The sequence below is a fragment of the Sitophilus oryzae genome, unplaced genomic scaffold, assembly GCF_002938485.1.
Source record: "Sitophilus oryzae breed Bouriz unplaced genomic scaffold, Soryzae_2.0 scaffold_1181_pilon_pilon, whole genome shotgun sequence".
Classification (NCBI taxonomy): Eukaryota; Metazoa; Arthropoda; class Insecta; order Coleoptera; family Curculionidae; genus Sitophilus; species Sitophilus oryzae.
The window spans coordinates 292,858-314,784 of record NW_022145817.1 but is presented as its reverse complement, the minus strand read 5'-3'; the positions used below and the strand labels follow the sequence as shown (position 1 = coordinate 314,784).

General features: G+C 31.0%; 2 protein-coding genes and 2 long non-coding RNA genes across 14 annotated transcripts; all 4 read left to right on the top strand.

Annotated features, from left to right (window-relative positions):
• The first annotated feature begins 1,565 nt into the window (after positions 1-1,565).
• Positions 1,566-4,403, top strand: LOC115891439. The gene is made up of 2 exons (XM_030911891.1): positions 1,566-1,891; positions 3,228-4,403. Exon 2 carries the CDS (start codon positions 3,256-3,258, stop codon positions 4,141-4,143), a length of 888 nt encoding a protein of 295 aa, XP_030767751.1. The 5' UTR covers positions 1,566-1,891; positions 3,228-3,255; the 3' UTR covers positions 4,144-4,403.
• Positions 4,404-5,509: 1,106 nt separating this feature from the next.
• LOC115891438 lies at positions 5,510-6,564 on the top strand. 3 transcript variants are annotated; one of them, XM_030911888.1, is made up of 2 exons: positions 5,510-5,698; positions 5,757-6,564. In XM_030911888.1, exon 2 carries the CDS (start codon positions 5,782-5,784, stop codon positions 6,499-6,501), a length of 720 nt encoding a protein of 239 aa, XP_030767748.1. In that variant the 5' UTR covers positions 5,510-5,698; positions 5,757-5,781; the 3' UTR covers positions 6,502-6,564. The 3 variants fall into 3 exon arrangements, with proteins under 3 accessions (XP_030767748.1, XP_030767750.1, XP_030767749.1); XM_030911890.1 differs by having other exon boundaries at positions 5,522-5,683; XM_030911889.1 differs by having other exon boundaries at positions 5,522-5,684; positions 5,754-6,564.
• A 569-nt stretch (positions 6,565-7,133) lies between these two features.
• LOC115891435 lies at positions 7,134-9,936 on the top strand. Of its 8 annotated transcripts, none has more exons than XR_004051843.1 (6): positions 7,134-7,226; positions 7,368-7,577; positions 7,636-8,626; positions 8,680-8,786; positions 8,841-8,991; positions 9,072-9,936. It is a non-coding gene; the product is annotated as an uncharacterized LOC115891435 (long non-coding RNA). The 8 variants fall into 8 exon arrangements; XR_004051844.1 differs by having other exon boundaries at positions 7,177-7,577; positions 7,636-8,092; positions 8,257-8,626; XR_004051845.1 differs by having other exon boundaries at positions 7,177-7,577; positions 7,636-8,436; positions 8,503-8,626.
• Positions 9,937-13,232: 3,296 nt separating this feature from the next.
• On the top strand, positions 13,233-20,019 carry LOC115891437. Of its 2 annotated transcripts, none has more exons than XR_004051850.1 (4): positions 13,233-13,530; positions 16,025-16,086; positions 17,302-17,379; positions 17,441-20,019. It is a non-coding gene; the product is annotated as an uncharacterized LOC115891437 (long non-coding RNA). The 2 variants fall into 2 exon arrangements; XR_004051849.1 differs by having other exon boundaries at positions 17,252-17,379.
• Positions 20,020-21,927: the final 1,908 nt, after the last annotated feature.

Below are 21,927 nucleotides of genomic sequence, written 5' to 3'. Positions count from 1 at the left end.
ATAGTTCTGCTATATCAAAAATAATTCTGACCTTCTTGACAAAATGGTGAAGGTTCAAAATTTAAAAATGCATTTTTCTAAATAAAAAATTAATTTTAAATACATGACAAAATATAAAACGAGCTTTGCGAAAAAAAGAAATAAATAATTTTACCCATGTACACAATGATAAAAATAATTAATTAAAAAATAACAACTCTACTTAAACCCTAAGTAAAAATAATACATTCATCCATGCAGAGTCAAAAATGATAAAATAAATTAGGGCCAACTAGCTTAAAAAACTTCTTTGCTTTTCTTTTCCTTTTCGAAGCCCTCACTGTTGGTCATCCATTAAACTCCAACTTTGCCACTATATCACGGACCGTTTGTAACAAATTCGTATCGTGACTGCCGTTTTCCAGCAATATCGAGTGTAAATTCGTCATATACTTGCCAATATTTTGCAAGGAAGCAGTTTCTCTGATTCCTACATAACAAAAAAATGTCTATAAAGTAATTATTTTCTTTCCAAATATTTTTTTATGTAGCTTGTAACTTAACACCACCGAATCCCGTGGCCAGAGTAGCCCTAAGATGCTCCAGATGCTGTTGCAAAGAAACTTTATTCTTTACATTATTGTAACGTCAACACTATTGGCAACGTCAACAGCAGGTCAACAGTTTTTGTAGACGTATCTGCGTTTTAAAAAACTAAAGTCTTCTCGAATAGTTGCATTTAGCTATTTTAAATAGTTTTTTTCTTTGTTCTTTGTATTTTTTTGCTTCCGACGACGGAAATAAGAGTACGATATACTTTCCGAAACGTTAAGCATTTTTTTGTCCGTTAGGCAAACTTGTTTATTAGTAAGTCACTGCTGACAATTAGTCTCCGTTGGATTAACGCCAGCAGTGTTTACAAAAAAAATAACTATTTTATTTTATAGAGATTTTCTTGCAGTGGCGAAATACCCATAGTTTTTTTTGGAAAGACGAATCCGCCACAGAGGTATCGACATTTTTTTATTTTAAAATATATGGAACAAATTTGATTAAAAATAAATTAAGAGCCCAAAAAAATACAATTATAATTAGTATGTAGAATAAGTGGGAGGGGAGTTAATCACATCAAAGGGTTTAAATAAAAAATTTGAATATATTTCTTATGAATCTTTCTTTGAATCTATATTTTATATGTTTCAAAACAATGAAAATGATCTATTTTTTCTATACTATGTTCTTTGGGACATTGTGTATAGAAAACTTTCTACAATAATTATCCCATCGTTTTATAACCCAAACGAATTGGAGTCCCGAGCGCGTTAATTAGTCCAAATTAAACTTAATTATCGCTTTTAATAGTACGCTAGGCGACCCAGTGTTCAAATAAAGCTGCATATTCCTATTTAACTTTCTAACAGCATTTCTTTTTAAATATACGGGTAATAGTGGCGTCCATTATAAAAATATTTCTAAAATAATAAAATAATATTGATTATATAACAAGATTATATTGAAAAATTCAAAATCAGAGACCTGATATAGAGTTTTTCTAAAAACGGGGCCAACCTGTATAGCTACTGTGTGCGTGTAGATAAAAAATCGTGGTACTACCTTGGCAGTAGATTGGAGTACCCTGACCGGACGTCAGTACCATCTCGCAACGTCGCAAGACAGATTTTCCTACCAAAGGACACAGCTGATGCACAAACCAAACCGGTGTGTACTACACAGAAATCTAGGTGTTGTGTTGGTGTGTGTGAGTAAATAATCAGAATCCTCTCCGAGAATGAGGAAGTGATGTAATAATTATTCAATTCGTCTGGTTTGTTTTGGATTTGGGTACGACCTCTATGCTTAGAGCAAGTTCCAAGATTCCGATTTTGTTTCTAGTAATTTTGGAATAAAAAAGGTGAGAAACTTAGAATACTAGACGCATTTTATATACCATATTCCAGTACGTACTGTTTACTGCTTCGCGTTGTTTTATTATATTTTGGTAAATAATTAAATAAGAATTATGATACACCATAAACTAACTGGCGAGATGTTATATACATTATACAATAGGATTTATTATTTTATTTAAAGGAAAAACAAATCACATGCTCTTTTGATAACGCCATGTAAAAATTTTTCGATAAGTTACTACAATAGATCATTAATATAATAACTGATGATAATAACTTTTTTGTTTTTTTTTCGCACGTAAGATTTTCAGAGCTATTTTAGTAGAAAGCAAATTGGGAAGTAATGCATTTTATTTAATTAAAAAATTGACATGATAAAGCCATTCGTGTGACCCTGTTCGTCTAAGTAGTAAAAAGAAAATGCTTAGCCATTTTCGCTCGACTGACTCAAAAACGGTTTCAATGTACCTACGTCTTCTTACATACTATTTCTTTTAAACGGTATTTATTGTTCTCTCTTATTAATTCTTAGATATCGTAGATAGGTATATGAATTGTTACTAGTTTTTTAGTGAAGTTTATGTTATAAACCTTTATAAAAAATATAAGGGGTAATTTAATAATACAGGGTGGGCCATGCAATAGTGCGAGGAAGTCCAATACCGGTGCCAATACCGTCGTCGCTGCCGAAGACATTATTTTCTTTATACAGATGTTGGATGTTGCTAAAGAGGCACACACTAAAATATTTTGTTGTATACAGGGTGTGCCAGAAAGAGTTATGATAAAGTTTTACACGTTTTTTTTTCAAATTGCACAACTTCCCCATTTTTTGTAAAGATGGACTCGACAGGCTTTCTTTCTCGCACTAATGGGCCACCCTGTATATGTAATAAATTTAGATCGAAAATAAGGCTTATTTTATTATTGAAGCCTTTCCATAATATTTTTTACAATCATACGCCGGATGTCTTGTGACTTGCATATTAAACAGCTATATTGAGTACACGAAGACTATAACAGTATTGTAATTCAATTTTTTAAGCTTCAAGATTCTTTTACGAATAATCCTACACAATTTAAACGCATTTAAAAATCAAAATTATCTAAGATATTTATGCATTATTGCATTATGATTTCAAGTAATTGGCCTTGCAAAAAGTGTCGTATTTCATCTCTAGTGAAGGTAGGGAAATACTGAAAAAACAATTGATAAAACTATATAGTTATACCGGGTGGTGCATCCCGTCGTTGGAAACATAGGAAATCCCATTCAAATTTTGAACTGTCCAGTCCTGTTAATTTTAAATTTTAAAAAATAATTTCTCTTTTGTCTAGGATTGCGGCATGTGAACTCCTCTACGTCATGGAACGGATTTTTAAGATCAAAACCAAGACTAGACCGGCACAACACAACCAGTATCCTTCAGAAAGACGATACTCGTCATCCTTGGTCCTTGGCTTAAGCGTAGTTTTTCTCCATCTGAGTCTATGCTCGGTGCTCATGGGAGCTTTGATCATTTACAAGACGACGGTCCTGAGAAATATACAGGAAGAAAATAACAGTTCTTTCGAGAGGCTTAACGAAAAAGTGGAGACAGATTTCAGACACAATAATGATAAAACTTATTTGCATTACTACATAAACGTGCCGGTGTTGGAGTCCGTGGGCTGCTTTCTGATGGCTTTTGGACAGGTACTGGCTACAGTAATGGGCGTTTTGGCTTGGAAACGCTGGTACATCGATACCAACATAACATTTTTCTTCCTCACCTGCATTTTGTCAACTCTCACTTCCGGCATATCTCTACTGATATCCTGCCTAACTTCGTTTGTTATCAAGTTCGACCGATACGAAGACTATTCGGAAAGTAGCAAAGACCTGTTTCCCATATCGCTTCCGCTACAAGTGAACATTGTAGTGCTGTCGGTAGGCAGCGCGATGTGGTCGTTCCTCTCGTCCAAAATAAGCTACAGCGGAATGAGGAACAAGTACCCAGAGGAGGCGACGGTGTCCAAAAACGAGATCAGGGACGTTTGTCAGACGAAACCAACGACACACGTCAGTACTATTCCTGTGGAGGTGTTCAACACGTTCGCCATGCTCAACTACATGCCCAAGAAAGGTTTGGAGGATCTGCCAGGAGCGGAAAGCGTGGCGGAATACCAACAGAGGGTCAATTTCCTAAACTCTTCTGAAAAATCGAAGGCAAACGATACCTTGCCACATGAAGGAAAACACAACCCAGGATAATCCGTGTTTCAGTTTTCTTGAGTAAAGTGAAGAACGGCAGTGATACTTAACAATCTCTGTACTTTATTGCTACAGTCGAACTCATATTCAAAATATAGTAATCTTGATACAATTCCTGAATAATTTTTGTATAATAAATAATAATATATAGATATTGACGCGCCTTTTAAATCTGTTTTACAAAGCAAAACAATTAAATAATTAAACATATTTCTGTTTGTTAGCAGGTTTTAGTAATATACGTGTAGATTTAAAAGCAAAAAGAAATTTAATTCGAGCTAATTAAAAGTAAAAACCATTTTTTGTAGTCGCTAAATTTTAAGGAAACTTAAATACTTGTGGAGAAAATGGCGGATGCGCAGGATTATTAAAATTTTTAAATGTAACTAGGTATATATATAGTATATATTTATTAACTAGAATTATTCACTGCTTACAATTATATCCTAAGAATAATCTTCGTGAACTTAATAGCTCTACCTTTGCTTTCCATGGATTTTTTGTATTGGGATTCTATTAATGAACATATATAAAAAAAAATTATAAATATCGACATTAGCTATAAAAGTGAAAGATATTTTAGTAGTTTTTTAATTTGTTTACTCTCTTCTCCTAACTACTTATATCCAAAAATATGTGGATAACTACGAGCAAATAAGAGACCATTAAATTTATAATAAATATTTACTTTGAAGTTATCAAAATATTAATTGATTTACAAATAGGCTTTAACGAAATGGCGAATGCGCCAGGTTCTCTCGTCTCATAGACAAAATCACAAAGGTCTCTATAAATTTTATATTATAAGTCTTTTATCCTTTTCTATATTTGATAAATATGTCTATAACAATAAAATAAACATATTGAAGCCACCAAGTTAAAGTAAACGTTTTGAATGTGTTTATAATTAATGAGATCCTTCATAATCCCAATCAGATCCAATCACATTTTGATATTAAGAGGCAATCTTGCTTAACATAATAGGATAATATCAATGTTCTTAATGTTAATTATAAAGCTTTCCAGTCAACTCAAAACGTGGTCAATCCTGGTGAAATTGGCTTGGTCATTGAGTTCTAATATGAGATCTTTCTTGGAGATGTTCGCTAGGAAAACTTCCACCTCCCACATTAAAACTTGCCGCCGCCGGCACTTTTCACGTCATTGGCTGTTTTGAAAATTGACAAATATGACAGCTATTCTTCTTTCAATTTCTTCCCAGTTAATTTCTCCTCTTTGCTACTAGGGCTAATCTGGACGGGGTCTACTTTGTTTACGCGGAATCCGAACCGCGGTCTTCGGCAAAGGCAACTGTCTATCGGCGTGGAATAAAGAAGATTTGGCGGGAAACCGAACATTTCCCGCCATATTTAAAAATCTATGGTATAGAAGACAAGTTTTTTGTCATTAATTTTTTGTATGGATGCCTCAATAATTTTTTGTCCTATGTTTTTTGTCTTTTATCAGAAAACAGTTTCCCACATAGAGAAAGTTAATAGGTGGTTAAAAGTTTAGTTGGTTGGTTTATTTGAAGGTATTAGTGGTTTGTTTAAAGGTATTAAATGGTATTAACCTATTATATCGTTATCTTTATTCAAAAGTTAAATTTTTAGCGGTTACACAAGTTTTCTCAGTACAATGTCTGGAAACAATAATCAAACTACATGGTTAGAAGATATGTTTAAAGATGGTCAGTGTGTTATAACAGTAATTCGTGAGGGCGAAACAAAAGTAGCGGTATGCGAAAAAGACCAGTCTTGCGATCCGAAAGATTTAGATGGTTTAGACTGGAAAACTTTACCCCAAGATGATCCGGAAGATGAAGATCCTCCTGCTTCTGGATCTGGCGTATATAAAGAACCGTTTAAAGAAGTGGTCTACAGTAGGCTGCAATACCATATCGGATTCTATTTTATTAAAGACTTACACGATATGAAGAAGGCAAATTCTTACAGTGAAAAATTTATATCCAATGGCGTGCCATTTTCTAGAGTCATTCTATCTGCACGCATCCAGGTGGTTGAGAAGAGAGACGAGGACGATGACCATTATAGACTGGCTGTACATGACGGTACTGCCAGTATTCTTTGTGTGGTTAACTTGCCCACCAAAGCTCCCAAAACATTCAAGTATAGGGATGTCGTTTTTGGTCTAGAAAACAACCGGGAGGTACCGATATACTTCGACAAATCGTCCGTGGGAAGATATGTTAAGATAATTGGACATCTTAAAGAATTCCTGGGTAAAAAGTTTATTTATTGTTATAACATCAGATGGGTTACTGTAGAGTTCCATAAGAAGTTCGCAGAGCATATTGCAGCCTCGTATGTCTACAAAAAGAATTTTGCTACGTATTAAACAAATGTAATGTCTAATTAATGTAATCTGTAATGTGCAATAAAGTAAATGTTAACAGTTTTATCCCCGTATACATTACTAATAACTCTGCTATTAATTACTACATTGTATTTGTATCTCAGATGATCTAAGTTAAAGTGTGGATGCACCCTCAGACTTTCCAATAGCCCGAGGCGTATAATACACTTTAATATTCTTAGAGTGAAGTTCATTTAAGGCGTTGATTCTTCAAGTAAGAGATAACTAAAGTCTAGACGTTACAATATTTATGTTTACGTTTAAATAAATATATTTAAACGTAAATCTATTTAATTAAACGCTATTAACATAACATTATAATTCATTCAAATAATTAACATATTTGCAGATCTCTGAATATTTGGTTTGTTTATAAAGATGCTAGCGCCAGAATAATAAATAAATAGGTCAGCTGATTTGGAATTTGGAAGATGAGATTGGAAGTTGGCTATTGGCTATTGGGCCCTAGAATATGATGTCATATTAGAAAGTAATAGAGTTGGTGCTGGCGATTCGACTGAGAACCGCAGTTCGGATTCCGCGTAAATAAACTAGGCATTGTCCAGATTAGCCATAGCAGCAAAAAAGAGACGCTTTAGCACTACTTTACGAAAGAAGAATAATGTCATATTTGTCAACTTTGGCGCCAATTTCTAAAATTTATCCAAGTGTCAGAAGCCGTATGTGTATGAGAGATAATCTCATTGGTATGAGAAAAGTTTTCAAATTTATCATTTAAAAAACTAGTTTATCCAGTCATAAATAACTACACAATATTCAGTATTATTATTTAAAATTTTCTCTAGATATTCTGTATAAACAATTTATTTGTTATTGTTTGCGTATAGCGGTTCGTGTTGGCTGAAAATGCCGGGTCCTCCTTACACCCTTGAAGAAGACAAAAAGATATTAATGTATATGCTCGACAAGCACTATGTATCGTGGTCCATGGGCAATCTAGTCTGGATAGAACTAGAAGAGCTAAACTTGCTGCCAGGTAGAACCTGGCAAAGCATGAAGAATCGCTGGCGCCGCGGGATTGTACTCGATTTAGCAAGGTGCGTTATTATATCTGTTTATATCATGACTTATAGTAAAAGATTCGTTGGTATGTAGGCCAGAGTACGAGCTTACACCAGATGAAAGAATTACAATTAAAAGTTTGTTGGAGAATGTATCGAAAGTGGCAACGAATAAAAAAAGGATGGTGAACCAACCGGTGAACCCTAGAAACAGTCAATCAAAATCTAGAAACAGTCAATCACAATCTAGAAACAGTCAACATACTGAGCAAGGTATAAGCAAACGAATTGCTGAGAGTGATCATAATGAGCCTACAACAAGCAGAGGAAAGACTTCATGGGAAAAATATTATTCCCTAGATATGAGTTCATCATCAGACACTGAATAGTATACTTTGATGTTTAACCTTAATTTTTATTTCATTAATTACTTATACTATTAATTTAATATTTTTCTACTTTAAAGTTTATTATAAAGTTTTATAATTCGACTCTTGTTTGATTCTCAACATTTTTCCGATACAGGATTACTTAATAACGTATACCTATAGGTAATGTTATTTTAAAAAAAAGAAATTTTTATTCTAGTTATAGTAGACGGAGTTTTACATTTTAAGTAAATACATAGATAAAATTACACCTAAGATGGAATTCATAGAATGTATAAGTATATAAGTGTGTATAAGTTAAAAGAAATAAAACTGTGGTTCTCCAGAGATGGTGGCTCAATGTTTTGATATATTCGATGTTTGAATGACCGCAGGGAAGCTGTCACGACTTCCAATCCATCGCTCACATTTGCTGATATTTACTAAGAATGTAGCTAGCGAATGGAGTAACTTACCTTTGATGAGAAACAGCAATACTTGGATGCAGCTGAGCAAGATAGAGAGAGGTAAAAATTACCATATTTTAATCTAATTTTTTATGTCTGAATCAAAGTATATAAAAGAATATAAAGCATATAGACTAGCATACAAACAATTTACCCAACTCCAAAATGAGAAGAGACTCAAAGATAACAAGGAAAAAGTTGTTAAACGGAAAGAAGATGTTAAAACTATAGTTTCAATAGTTTGTTGTTGGTTAGATACATTTAATAAATAATTAATTAACAAAATAATATTTTTAATTTTAGGCAAATTCATCTCAACCCCCTAGTAAGTAAAGACATCCAGGAAATGGACTTTGGCAACTTTGGTATTCTCATTTTTACTGAATCCAATTTTTTATATCTGTAATAAGGTATGATTTTCTGAAAATAAAGAAGATTATTAAGGTGTACAAAAATATTTTTAGGCCAAGGGGAAAGCATATGGGATCGGTACACCGCTATCAAACCCAGCAAGATTAAATAAGAGGGATCAAATGGGGATGTGGATTGCGATTCTTACCATCTCTGGAAAGAGGACGTTGAAATTCTGTGAAATATGAGCGTTCATTTTTACAGGTAATGTAAAAAATTGATGATATTATTGAATTATGTATTTTAAGATTAATCTCATTTAGATTTTCTTTGTCTTGTACCAGAATATTACCCGATGGCTATAGTATGAGCGTAAGTGCAGCTGGAATTAAATATTACATCAATTTGATCGACGTCTTGCTGGAGAATGGAATTGAACCATTAGATTGATTAGATTGATTATTAGATCAGTTGGACTGGTGCAACCATTAGATCACTGGACGCCATTTTAGCGGTGCTCATGCTCAGGATGATTCACGTGGTGAAGAGGGATCAGTCGCATGGAGAAGAGAAAACATCTGTTGAACACAAAAAGTAGTTTTTACCATATAAGCATTGAAGATAATTAAATAATCATATTGCATTGTATAGAGAAAATCTGTGTTGAAAAACCATAATATAGAGAGTGTTTTTGATTGAAGTGCCACAGCGTGAGTTCTCAGATATTTTTAAGGTAAAAACTGTTCTAAACGATTTGTTCGTGAGATACATGGTGTCATAAATTTTGGGAAAAAAATGTTTTTTTTATAATGTCTTCCGAGCCACTGCAGATATTTTTATGAAGTTTAGTACATGGGTCGCCTTACAATTAAGGGTCATTTTTCATTGAAAAAATATTTTCCCAAATTTTCACCAGCGACGTTCGTACATAACGGCGTCTCGACTGAATATTTTTGAAGAAAAAATGGTACGTCACGATTTTTCACTAAAATAAGAATTATTTCTAAAATTCCCAGTCTTTTTGGAACAAATTATGTGTCTTGGCTTTTTTTGTCAAACGCACGGATTTTGATTAACAAAATCAAAATCATTTTAATGCATGGCGGAATTGGCGAAAAATCGTTGACACCCTGTATCTCGAAAACGAAGCATTTTAGAACAAGTGTTTATATGAACTTTCCAGCTTAAAAATATGTCAGAAATCACCCAAGAAAATATCAGAAACTCTCTGTATACAGGGCGTTTAAAAAACTTTTTTTTTATTTTTTTTGAGGCACCCTGTATCTTGCTGTGCTATTTTATTGCAAGTTCATTTTAAATAATTCTGATCTTTTGCAAGTGTTTGTAAATTTAGTATTAATTTAAATTATTCAAGAAACTTGGTTGTGAAGCAGCACTTAACTATTATCCAGTTATTTTTTATACAGGGTAACTTCGGCAGCATATTCCGCACATAAAAATAAGTAAAAAAAGTTTGTATGAATTTATGTCCTAAAATGCTTCGTTTCGGAAATACAGGGTGTAGAAATTTTATTTCGATTTTTTCCCAATAATTTCTAAACTAAATTCGGCATTTAGATGAAAATTAGTATCTGGGGGTTCTTTAACATGAAAAATTTGATTTCAATGTCGATGTTTAACCAACCGTTTTGAAGAGTAATAACTTTTCGTTCGTCTCTGTATTACACTACTGAGTGAAAAAATATACATTTGTGCCTTTTCTACGTAAAAAATGTTTCTTGGTAAAAAGAAACTTCTACACCCTGTATCTCCGAAACTAAGCATTTTAGGACATAAATTTATACCAACTTTTTTACTTATTTTTATGTGCAGAATATGCTGCCGAAGTTTCCGGAATACAGTTCGGACCGCCCTGTATTTAAATAACAACATATTATAACTTTATTAATAACTAAAAAACATAACATACTCTACTAATTCTTTGGTAAAAAATAAATCTTAGAAAATAATTAACTAAAGAAAATAGGAAAAATATTTTAATTATTTATTAATATTTTAATTTTAATTTTTATTTTTAATATTTTGAATTAATTTTAATCAATAAAAAATTTAATTTTGAAAAATATCATCATTCAGAAACTTATCCTCTATTTCCAAGATCTCCGCGCCTTTTGCTTTGATGGCCTTGCAAGAAAATTCATTTGGACTAGTAATGACTTCAACATTTTCATTGTCTTTACTGATTTTGTGCTTAAACCAACAAGAATAAAATGGATTTTAAAACAATCCATGCCATCTTCATATGGCATCCCTAGAAAATTCAGGTGTTTCAATACCAAAAATGATTTTTTAAACAGTTATATACCAGCGGTTTTTAAGAATATTGCATACTGTTTATCATAATTTTACATCAACAAACATAATATCTTCTAATTGTCAATTTTATAGAGGATTTTTTATAATATTTCTCTCTTGTATAGTTACTAGTAAATTTTGTTGTATATAAAAATCTATGTGTATTCAAGGTGATTTTATTTCATTTTATTTTTATTATTTTTTTATTTTTATAGTAAAACGAGTTATTTTCTTATACAGGGTGTTTCTAAAATCGTCTAAAAATATTAGGGCGTGATTCATTATATTTTGTTGTCAAGAAAAAAGTTTATATGAACGTGGGGTCTGTAAAGTCGGTCCTACACGATGCTTCCAACGTTGGAACCAACATTGGACGCATCCTTTGGCATAGGCTTCGAAAATATTGTAATTCACAAGTGCGTCTCCTACAAATGTTCATTTGTCCATTGTTGGAAGGTGTTTGGCACTTCGTGTGGGACCGGCTCAAGTGCCACCTTTTTTGTACGCCGCTGCGTCTTTTCGAGAAAACAAGTTCTTTTTCGTGATTTTCAGTACTTTTTTAACAATATTCATCTCTTGAGTTTTTCCTGTACGTTGAACGGCTTTTGAGAAAAACTAAACTGTAGCGATTTGGAGATATGCAATGTAGTTGATTTATTTATTTTTTTCTCGAAAACCGTGCCATGTACAAGAAAAACTCTAGAGATCAATTTTGTTAAAAAAGCAAGATCGAGAGAAAAATGTTTAAAAAAAACCCTGGCGTACTATTGATTTTAATCAAATAGTCCGGGGGGTGAGCGTACGTACGTCACTGGTTCAGGTAGGAAAACACCACTTCATGGAATCAAACCACTTTCTACCTGTAAATCGCATACCAAAATTGAAGAAAATAATCTAAAGAGTACTCTCCGAGTAATTGTCCTGTCATTATTTATATGTAACGATTTTTTTTATTTAGATTTAAAACATCCTGTAGATCAGAAAGGAAATACTTTAAATCCCATGTTTATATTGGAGCTTTTTCTTAAAAAGACCCACATGATAAATCATACCCTGTATTGTTTTAGGCTATATATTGGAAGCATCCTGTTTATACATACTGATCGAAGCTTTTATCGAACAAATTTTGTATCGAAGAGTCAACAAATTCTTGTTTACTCTTGTATTGTTTTGGGGCATGAAAATAGTTTCTAAAAACTACAGAAAACATAAACTAGCATAGGTAGGGAACATGTCAATGAGGTTTTTTCGAGAAAAAAAAAAAAAAAAAAAAAAAAAAGCAAAAATTCTTGGCCATTACATTTCCTAACAAAATGTCTTGTAGAAGTTATGTATTGGAATATTACCATCTTTTTCTTATATTTTTTTTTTTTTTTTTTTTTTTTTTTAAAATAAATCATTTTATGAATATCCTCTAATGAAACAAGATTTATATTCATTGAAATATTTTGTCGATACTACTGAACCTCCACCATATTGTTTGGAAATATTTTTAATTTTAAAGAGGTTAATAGATTTTTAGCTGGTTTTGGGGCTTGAGTTCTAATTGTTAAAAAAGACTACAAAAACATAATATAGCTTATCTCAGAATTATATGTTTAAAGAGTTTTTTAATATTTTCAAGCAAATAAAAGTTAAACAAGCTTGGCCATTACCGGCCATTACATTGGCTAAAAAAATGTCTTGCAGGAGTTATATTTTGCGGTATTACTATCGTGTCTTATATAATCTACTTAGGTAATAATAGACTCTTTTAGCTAAATATTACCTTATTAGAAAAAACGAATTAATGTATCGAACACAAAGTGATAATTTATTCGAATTCTCCAAAAGGCTAATGGGACGCCACACAGATATGTTTTAGTAATTCCTTACTAATTTAATTACGTTAGATAAAGTTTCAACTGCTGAAACGCATAGTTAGAGATTATTTACTGGATAATCTACTAATCCTCAAACCTCGCTTTTCCGGTTTTAAACGAAATTTTAAAGGAAAATTGTTTCACGATAATAAAGAAAATTTGTGAAATTTTGTTTCTTTTCAATCAAATATTTATTTGATAAATTTTTACTTTATTCGTTATTGTGTAGGGTCATTTTATTCGGGACACATGTAGCTATATTTTCCTGGTAGTAGTTTTGTCTCCAATCTAGCTTTATATTGCTAAATTTCCCGTTTAAGTTGAAAATTTGGCCATAAAATTACACATTATCGGCAAAAAAACAGAAGAAAAACGGTACTTTTTTTTTTCTTTGGCGCTGCCTCTAGCGGCGAAAATCGGGAACCGAGCGCCAATACTCGATATCATTGGTCCAAATAGGTCGATCCTTATCAGGATCGCGTTAGTGTTGATAGCATTCTCGCAGAGGTAGTATCTACGCTCGTTCGCTCTCCAGAATTTGTGTGTGTGCGGGTGTGAAAAGTGCGTTTCCTTACAAACTGTGCCTGGAAATTGCGTTTAGTGCCCAGCTGAGCTCTTATAGAGGGTAAGTACGACCATTTTTCTACGAATTTCCCGATATTTTTGCGAAATATCCGACCCCCTTGGGCCCCTTGTAAATGCGCAATTATATTGGTAGAAAGGAACGGCCATATCAACAAAAAAAGTCAAAGCTGCCTATTTGTTTTTGTTAAATTCCATTTCTTTCTGTTTACATTTTTTTGTTGGATAGTACTTTCTGTTGCTACAAGTAGATTTTATATAATTTCTGGTGGATTTAGAGTTTTTTAAGCTTTTTTATAGTTGTGAGCATTAAAATAAATCATTTTAGACATGTTTGATGTATTATAGTATTTTGACAGAAAAAGTAAGTGGAAGTAATTATAGTGATCCATTTTCTGTAACTATTTCTACTAGTATAAGTCACTTGATTTTTTTTTAAGGATATTGGGCCTGATGGATAAAGAGAAGCAATTGCTTTTTCTATAGAACTATATTTGTTGGTTTTTTACAAATCGTATAAGTTATTCAGGAAATTTAAGTAAAAACATTGCTTACTCTTATTCATAAGACCCATTGTCAAGATTATATAACAGAAGAGTACTTAGGTACTAATTTTTTTTATTAAGATAATCTAAATAAAGTTTACAAAGCTGTAAAACACAGAATTAGTATCTTGCGTATGTGCTTTATATTAGTGAAATATTTATATGAAAATAACTATTTTAAAAAAAACAAAAAAAAAACTATTTTTTTCTGAAAAACCAGTCCTTAAATGCTAAAATTAAAATTCTCTTTCCTGTTTTTAGTTTTATAATTTTTTTCTCAAGATATTTTATCCCAAGACATTATTTATCCTTATTTATTTAAAATACTCATTTAGGTGTATTAGATTAGATTTTTATACAAATTACATTTATGGCCTCAATGATTATATACCACAATAAACATTTAGAACATTTTAATATAGGTGGTTAATTGATAGTTTTTCTGAAACTAGTAAATTTTGTGTTGCTAATTTCACTACATTTTATATTATATTAGAGGCTATTCGCTTTATTTTATGTAAACTGTAATAATTTTTTGTTGCTTCTCTCCAGTTTTTCAATTAATTTACTATATTTTATTAATTTGTCAACTCTAGACTAATTTGCTACAGAAAATTTGTACATTATTTTGTGTTTCTTTTCTTAACATATTTCAGTATTATAATTTCATTGGATTCATTTAAAATAATCTCTATTGTATTGTATTTTTTATGTTACTATACTCATTCTTTCATGACTATATATCTACTATTTTAATAAAGTGTGTGTATTAAATAGAGTTATTTAATTTTTTGTAACATTTTTCTGAAGGAGGGTTATAGTATTAATATCCTGGTGATATTTTATTGGATTATTTAAAACACTGCTATATATTTTATTCTTTCATTTAACTTACTCATTTCTTTATGAATTATATTCTATATGTAATTTATACTAAGTAATTTATTAAATGTTATTTAAAATTTTCTTGGTAACAATTTTAACGTTTTTTACTTTTTTTTATTAATATACAGGTAAATCTGATATTCATTCGTATTCTTTTTAAGAATAATACTATTTTATTGTATTTTTTATTTATTATAATCATCCTTTAAGACTTATATCTATATATTTATTTTTAAATAGTTTTTTTTATTAAATAGTTATTTAAATCTCTTGGTAACAATTTTCTTGACAGAAAGGTGTATAGGATGAACCAAAATCACAATATTATTCACTCACTTTTTCACAAACAGATCATACCTACTGACATTTTCAAGTATTTTACTGAATTTTTATTAATTTTTTGACTATTCCTAATTATTATGAAATTATGTATATTTTTTAAGTATAGTATTTTTAGAATATTTTGTGTAGACATTTTTAAGGGATTTTATCAGCTGGTTTCAATGTGTGAGAAAGGGAGAGATAATTTCATTAAATTTTCTTAAAATATTGCTATTTTATTGCAATTTTTTATTTATTACACTCTGCATGTCTTTATTACTTTTATCTATATTTATTTTTAAATGCAAAATTACAATATATGTATATTATATAATTTTATTTTTAAGCAGTTATTTAAGTTTCTTGTTAACAATTTTTTGGCTGTCATAGGTATGAGTGAACCAAAATCACAATATTATTCACCCACTTTTTCAACAACAGATCACACTAAGATTTACAAATTTTACTGTTTTTTATCCTAAGTAAAGAAATTTTTAAGAGAAATTATTAGCTGATTTGAATGATATAATTTCATTATATTTTTTTAATGTGATGCTATTTTATTTTAATTTTGTATTTATTATACCCTTTCTTTATAGCTTAATATAAAATTATTTAAATAATAAACATAGATAAATGTCTATTATAGCTTAATATATAATTATTTAAATAATTTTTTATTAAATAGTTATTTAAATTTTTTGGTACTCGTTGGTATATAGGGTGAACCATAAAAAAAACAGATCAGCTTGAGCATCTTTACTGATCTTTTTATGATTGTTTCAGCATGCTGGTCGCGTCGGTTCGTGGTTCTGGAACTGTTCTAAGGCTTTTCACAGCATTTTAAGGTCACACTTTATTTCCGTTCTTAACTTGTTTGTTTCGAATCACATAATGTTTCGTATTTCTTGTCGTTTGTTAAAATCACAAGAAATAATACCTTCGATTTTTTTTTGAGGTGTCTATTTCTCAAAATGATTTAAACCTAATTTGACTTTTACTCTGTTATTTTTTATTTGTTACCGAAAACACATTTTTTGCTCAAAGTTTAATTGAATATGTGCCTATTATCACAAAAACCATTGTTTTTATTTTATTTTTATTTAGTCTTAGTAGCGTTGAATGGGGAGTGCTAAGATAGTAGAGGTTCACAGCCTTTCTTATTTTAGTGTTCTCTGTTCAGTGTTATTTGGGATTAGATTCTGTCAAAAAATTCTAAAGAGCATAATTTTTATTTTCTGTAATTTTAAACTAAATTTAAAACAATAATTTCTCTACTCCCATCATCATTTTTAAGATTCTTTCTAAAAATTCTAAAGGGCTCATTTTTAAGATTCTTTCTAAAAATTCTAAAGGGCATAATTTTTATTTTGAGTAATTTTAAACTAGATTTAATATTTTCTTTTAAAATAAAATGTAATATTCAAAAATTAGAATCTTAATTAGCTGATAATATCAAGAATTGGTAATTTTCTAGAGAACCTTGAAGTTATCATTAAAATATGTTTTAATATACATACAACCTACAACATAGAAAGCTAAATTATGTTTTCAAATTTTATTATTTAAACTTTGATTATATTTTATACAGCTACGACCTTTCTACACTTAATTTTTTTCTGTCATTTAAAAATTATAATATTCTTTTCTGTAGGGGATATAAAAAAAATATAAATCTTAATTTTCTATCATCATTTTACTATTTTTTCTTTAATTATTCTGTAACTGCATTTACATTTAAAATTTTTTATTATATTTAATATTATCACTCAGCACATCATTAATTGTATTTTTTCGAATAAAGTAAATTCTCATTCAAAATAAAATTAACTCATATTTTCCTCATTTATTATTATTCTGTCTCTAGAGTTCTCTATACAGATTTATCTTGTTAAAGACACCTAATATCTTTCTTGTTACCTATAGTAGTAAATCTATAATTGTTGTGGCCTTGGGATGTCCGATGTGCAAGGTCTCAGTCGTAGTACCTTCTTCACTAACTGTTGTCTTAAGGTACTCTTGTCCTTAAGGCTGTTTCTGATGAGGTACGGCGATTGGTGCAGATCTGGAACGAAGCTTTTCTGGAAAAGGACAGTAGGATGTAGCATCTATGGATGGGGCCCGGAACGAGATAAAATCAGGTATGTTGTAACATATTTTTTTTATTATTTTCAACTAACGTATTTTTTTCTGTTGTTTCAGGTTGGTGAGCGTATGCAAGGGCTGCACATCGTCGGGAGTGCTCTGTAAGTTTTTTAAATGTACTTTTTTTCTGGTTTATTTGGTTGTTCGTTTATTTCTCTGGAGATGGCGTGAGCGCGGTCCTGCAGGAGCTAAAGTCACCTGTGGGGCCCCTCACAGAAGCAAAGCAGAGTGTTGAGTCGACCTCTGCAGGAGCTAAAGTCCCCTGCATGAGTGTTCTCACAGAAGCACGTTGGGTTGAGTTCCACGGGGGCTAACGTCCTCTGTGGAGTCTCCTCACAGAAGCAAAGAAAATGCTTTCCTCTCGAAAGCAGCAGAGGTCCCTTGGGTCGTTTGTTATGTCTGACGGTCTATTTATGAGTCATCTTGAAGAACGGATTATTCTTTTAGGGATGTATTTGGCGTTCTTATAGTTTTCTTCATATTATCTAGGCCAAATTAAAATCTAGAAAATGCCTGACAATTATTTTCATTTTATCAAATTAAACATGTAGGTGTAGGTAGCTTTCTTTAACTTTCTAATTTTTTAACTCACTTTCATTTATTATTCTACTTTTTTAGAGTAAACGCATGTCAATATCTAAGCATTTCAATAACTAAATTTTTAATATGAATGATCTAAGTGTTTTAATTTATTTTATATTTTCAATTCAATAAAATTTATTAATTATTTCGAAATTCAAAATATACAATCAAAATATTTTAATATTCATAGTTTAAGTTTAAATTTTTGCGGTCCAAAACTTAACAGGGACATATCTAAATCTCGTTTATTTTCTTACAAAAATAGGCACCAGCTCTACAAAGACTGATAGCCTCTATGAGCCTCCAGTTTGAGTCATCACATCTTTAGATGCTTTTTGTAGGGTTCGTGTATACAAGTCAGAGTCATTTCGAAGCCAAATTGACGTCTTTTCTATGTATTTGGTAGTCTTTTTTGTTACTGTTTTTTACAGGTTTAGGTATGAGCCGTACAAGACACCACAGTAGCCAGTTTGCGTCGATGTCTGCAGAATAATATTCTTGTGTTTTATAAGTTCTCTATATATATGGTGGTCTTTTTTTGTTTTTTTTACAGGTATTGGTACATTTTTACAGGTATTGGACGAGCCTTACAGGGAACCACAGCAGCCAGTTTATTTTTTTTATTGTAAGGCTCTTGTTTTTTATAGGTTCTATATGAATATGGTATTTTTTGTTACTATTTTTACAGGTATTCTATGGCATGAACGTTACAGGGAACCACAGCAACCAGTTTGAGTTGATGTCTGTAGAATATTGTTGTAGGGTTCTTGTGTTCTATAAGTTCTCTATGTATATGGTGGTTTTTTTTGTTACTATTTTTACAGATATTGGTACGAGTCTTACAGGGAACCACAGCAGCCAGTTTATTTTTTTTATTGTAAGGCTCTTGTTTTTTGTAGGTTCTCTATATGTATATGGTATTTTTTGTTACTATTTTTACAGGTATTCTATGGCATGAACGTTACAGGGAACCACAGACCACAGCAAGCAGTTTGAGTTGATGTCTGTAGAATATCGTTGTAGGGTTCTTGTGTTTTATAAGTACTCTATGTATAGGTGGTCTTTTTTTGTTACTATTTTTACAGATATTGGTACGAGTCTTACAGGGAACCACAGCAGCCAGTTTATTTTTTTTTATTGTAAGGCTCTTGTTTTTTATAGATTCTCTATGTATATGGTCTTTTTTGTTACTATTTTTACAGGTATTCTATGGCATGAACGTTACGGGGAACCACAGCAACCAGTTTGAGTTGATGTCTGTAGAGTATTGTTGTAGGGTTCTTGTGTTTTATAAGTACTCTATGTATAGGTGGTCTTTTTTTGTTACTATTTTTACAGGTATTGGTACGAGCCTTACAGGGAACCACAGCAGTCAGTCTGAATCGATGTCTCTAGAATATTTTTGTAGGGTATTCGTGTTTTATAGGTTCACATATATTGGAAGTTCTGCTACGTTTGAAGCTGTATCAGGTCAGAGTCATGTCGAAGCCAAATTATGACACTCGTTTTCTGCTACTCCTATTTTTCCTTACAGCATTAGGTCAAGATGCTCTAGTACTATCAGTCTTTTTATGAGCCTCCAAGGAACCACAGTAGAGTCAGTTGAAGTAGATGTCTTTAGAAGATTTTCGTCGGGTTATCTTCGTCTTCATCGAGTGTCTTACAGGTTCACATTGGTTCATGTCGTTGTTCAGAGTTTCAATTTTTTTCTCCCAAGCTTTTCAGGGACTAACGTTCTCTGTAAGAGCTGCAGCTCTGCAGGGACTAACGTTCTCTGTAAGAGCTGCACTGTAGGTATTGTGGATTGTTTGTCGTTTATCTTTTTTTGAATTTTCGGGAGGGGAGTGTAGTGATAAGTGCTTATAGGATGCTATTAAATACGAATAAAAAAAATATAGTGATATAAACTACAGGTAAGAAAGTATTGTCTTACAGCTTCATAAATTTCGAGATTTTTTTATTTCTTAGACAAGGTTCTCTACAATGATATTGTATGCAGGAACAAAAATTAAAAAAAAACAATAAAATCTGTTAAAATAAATTTATTGGTTTGAATGAGAATAAAATACAGAAATAGATACTTGAATGAAAATGAAAATACTATAATTTTATAATAAATAAGAAATTATAAGCTAATATTTTTTACCATATATGTAGGTCTAAAATGATATCTGAATAAATATATTTATAATTACTTTATTAAGATATATGTATTTAATCATCAAATTCTTGTGAATTAAGTACGTACGATAAAAAACGGCGGAGTCAAAGTTGGCTTGGAAATGATGACCGATGAAATTCACTTACATATAAAAAAACAGTTACCTTTTTCATGCCAACTATGAAATAAACATTATTTTGAAAAATGTTGCTCATGGAATGGAACGCACAAGATAGAATAAAAATATTAAACCTGTTAAAAAAAACTTTTTTTGATAGAGATCTGTTTTTATTTCATAGCAACATAATTTATTATAGATTTAGACAGCTCTAATTTCATTGTCAATAGAATTAGACCAGAATTATACAAAAATAAAACACTATAGAAGACTACATTTGAAAAGAAAAAGTAATTTAATAACATGAAACTCCCCTAAACCTAGCCTAGGACACAGTACATTCTATTTCAAAATTTAAATTATACATGATTTAAAAAAAAATAAACAGACAAATTCTGTCCTTAATATTGTTACGGATTCCGTGGGTCCACTAATTTAAACTCACGATAAAATACTTAACGAATTTATTTTCTCACTTTATACACAATTACTAACTTATAACACACAACAAACTAACTATTTATAAGATTCCTTCACCAAATTGTCCGATTTTCAATTTCCACGCGATATATTCAAATTTCAAAAACTGTCTCAGTTGTCGATAGCTCCGGCTTATATACTCTATTGACTGCTTCTCGAAATTTCTCCAATTTCTCGGAAAGCGTACTTCTTCATAACAGACAATTCTATTGTCTGATTCCCTTTCTTCTCGACTTGACTAAAGATGGCGCCTGAAAAGTCTTTTAATTTCTGGCGGATAGCGTTGGCGGTTGTGCAGCGCAACCAGTACTACATTTAATTGTTGTGGCGGATGCGCCATTTTTATTGACATAATAAAAGTGATCTGGTAAAAACATTTTGATTTTTTGCATCATATCAAATAAGTAAAATTTAATACATTCAATTAGAAACTTGCCATCAGATTGCATATTGTCAAATTTTTGGCGGTATTTTGACAACTTACAGACAATTCATAAAATAATAAAACAATGAAAATACAGAATATTAAATATTGTAATGCATTTACAAATAGATCTCCTGAAGAGTCAAAGATCCAAAGCTTTATTAACTCTATCGCAGTTTCATAAAAATATGTGTCTACATTTTTCTAATACAGTAATTTGATCTGTTTTAGAAAAATTGATAGCAAGCAATATAACACACCAGATAAACTGTTGAATGTTTAACTATTATTACCTTTGTCGTATTGATATCTGCTATAAGACTCTGTATAAATTAAAGTGGATTGCGTAAGTAGTTATTTATTGTTACCTCTTTACTAGATTTTACCATAATTTAGAGTAATTTAATACATAAACTCAGTTTTTTTTTTTTTTTTTTTTTTTATATATAAAAAATTAAACCGCTTGGATGTCATATTGTTAATCTAAGGATGTAATGACATGATAATTCAGATAATATAATATTCATAGATTTAAAACCGTCAATAAGAAATATCAAAAATATTATGAATTATGTTTTTAATGTAATGAATGATAATATCCCGGGTAGGGCTGTAATGACCAGTAGAGGAGGCCATACACTTTGTTAAGTAAAAATTGTTTTATATCTTTTTTTCTTTTAATTCACAGTTTAGAATAAAAAAAAATGTGTGTATTTTTTTGAGTTCAATAAAAATCGAGGTAAATTTCGCATTTATATTTCCAATACGTCCTGGAAACT

Bases quoted from the DNA above. Each gene is read 5' to 3' on its own strand.
- LOC115891439 (XM_030911891.1), top strand. From the start codon at position 3,256: ATGGAACGGATTTTTAAGATCAAAACCAAGACTAGACCGGCACAACAC.
- LOC115891438 (XM_030911888.1), top strand. From the start codon at position 5,782: ATGTCTGGAAACAATAATCAAACTACATGGTTAGAAGATATGTTTAAA.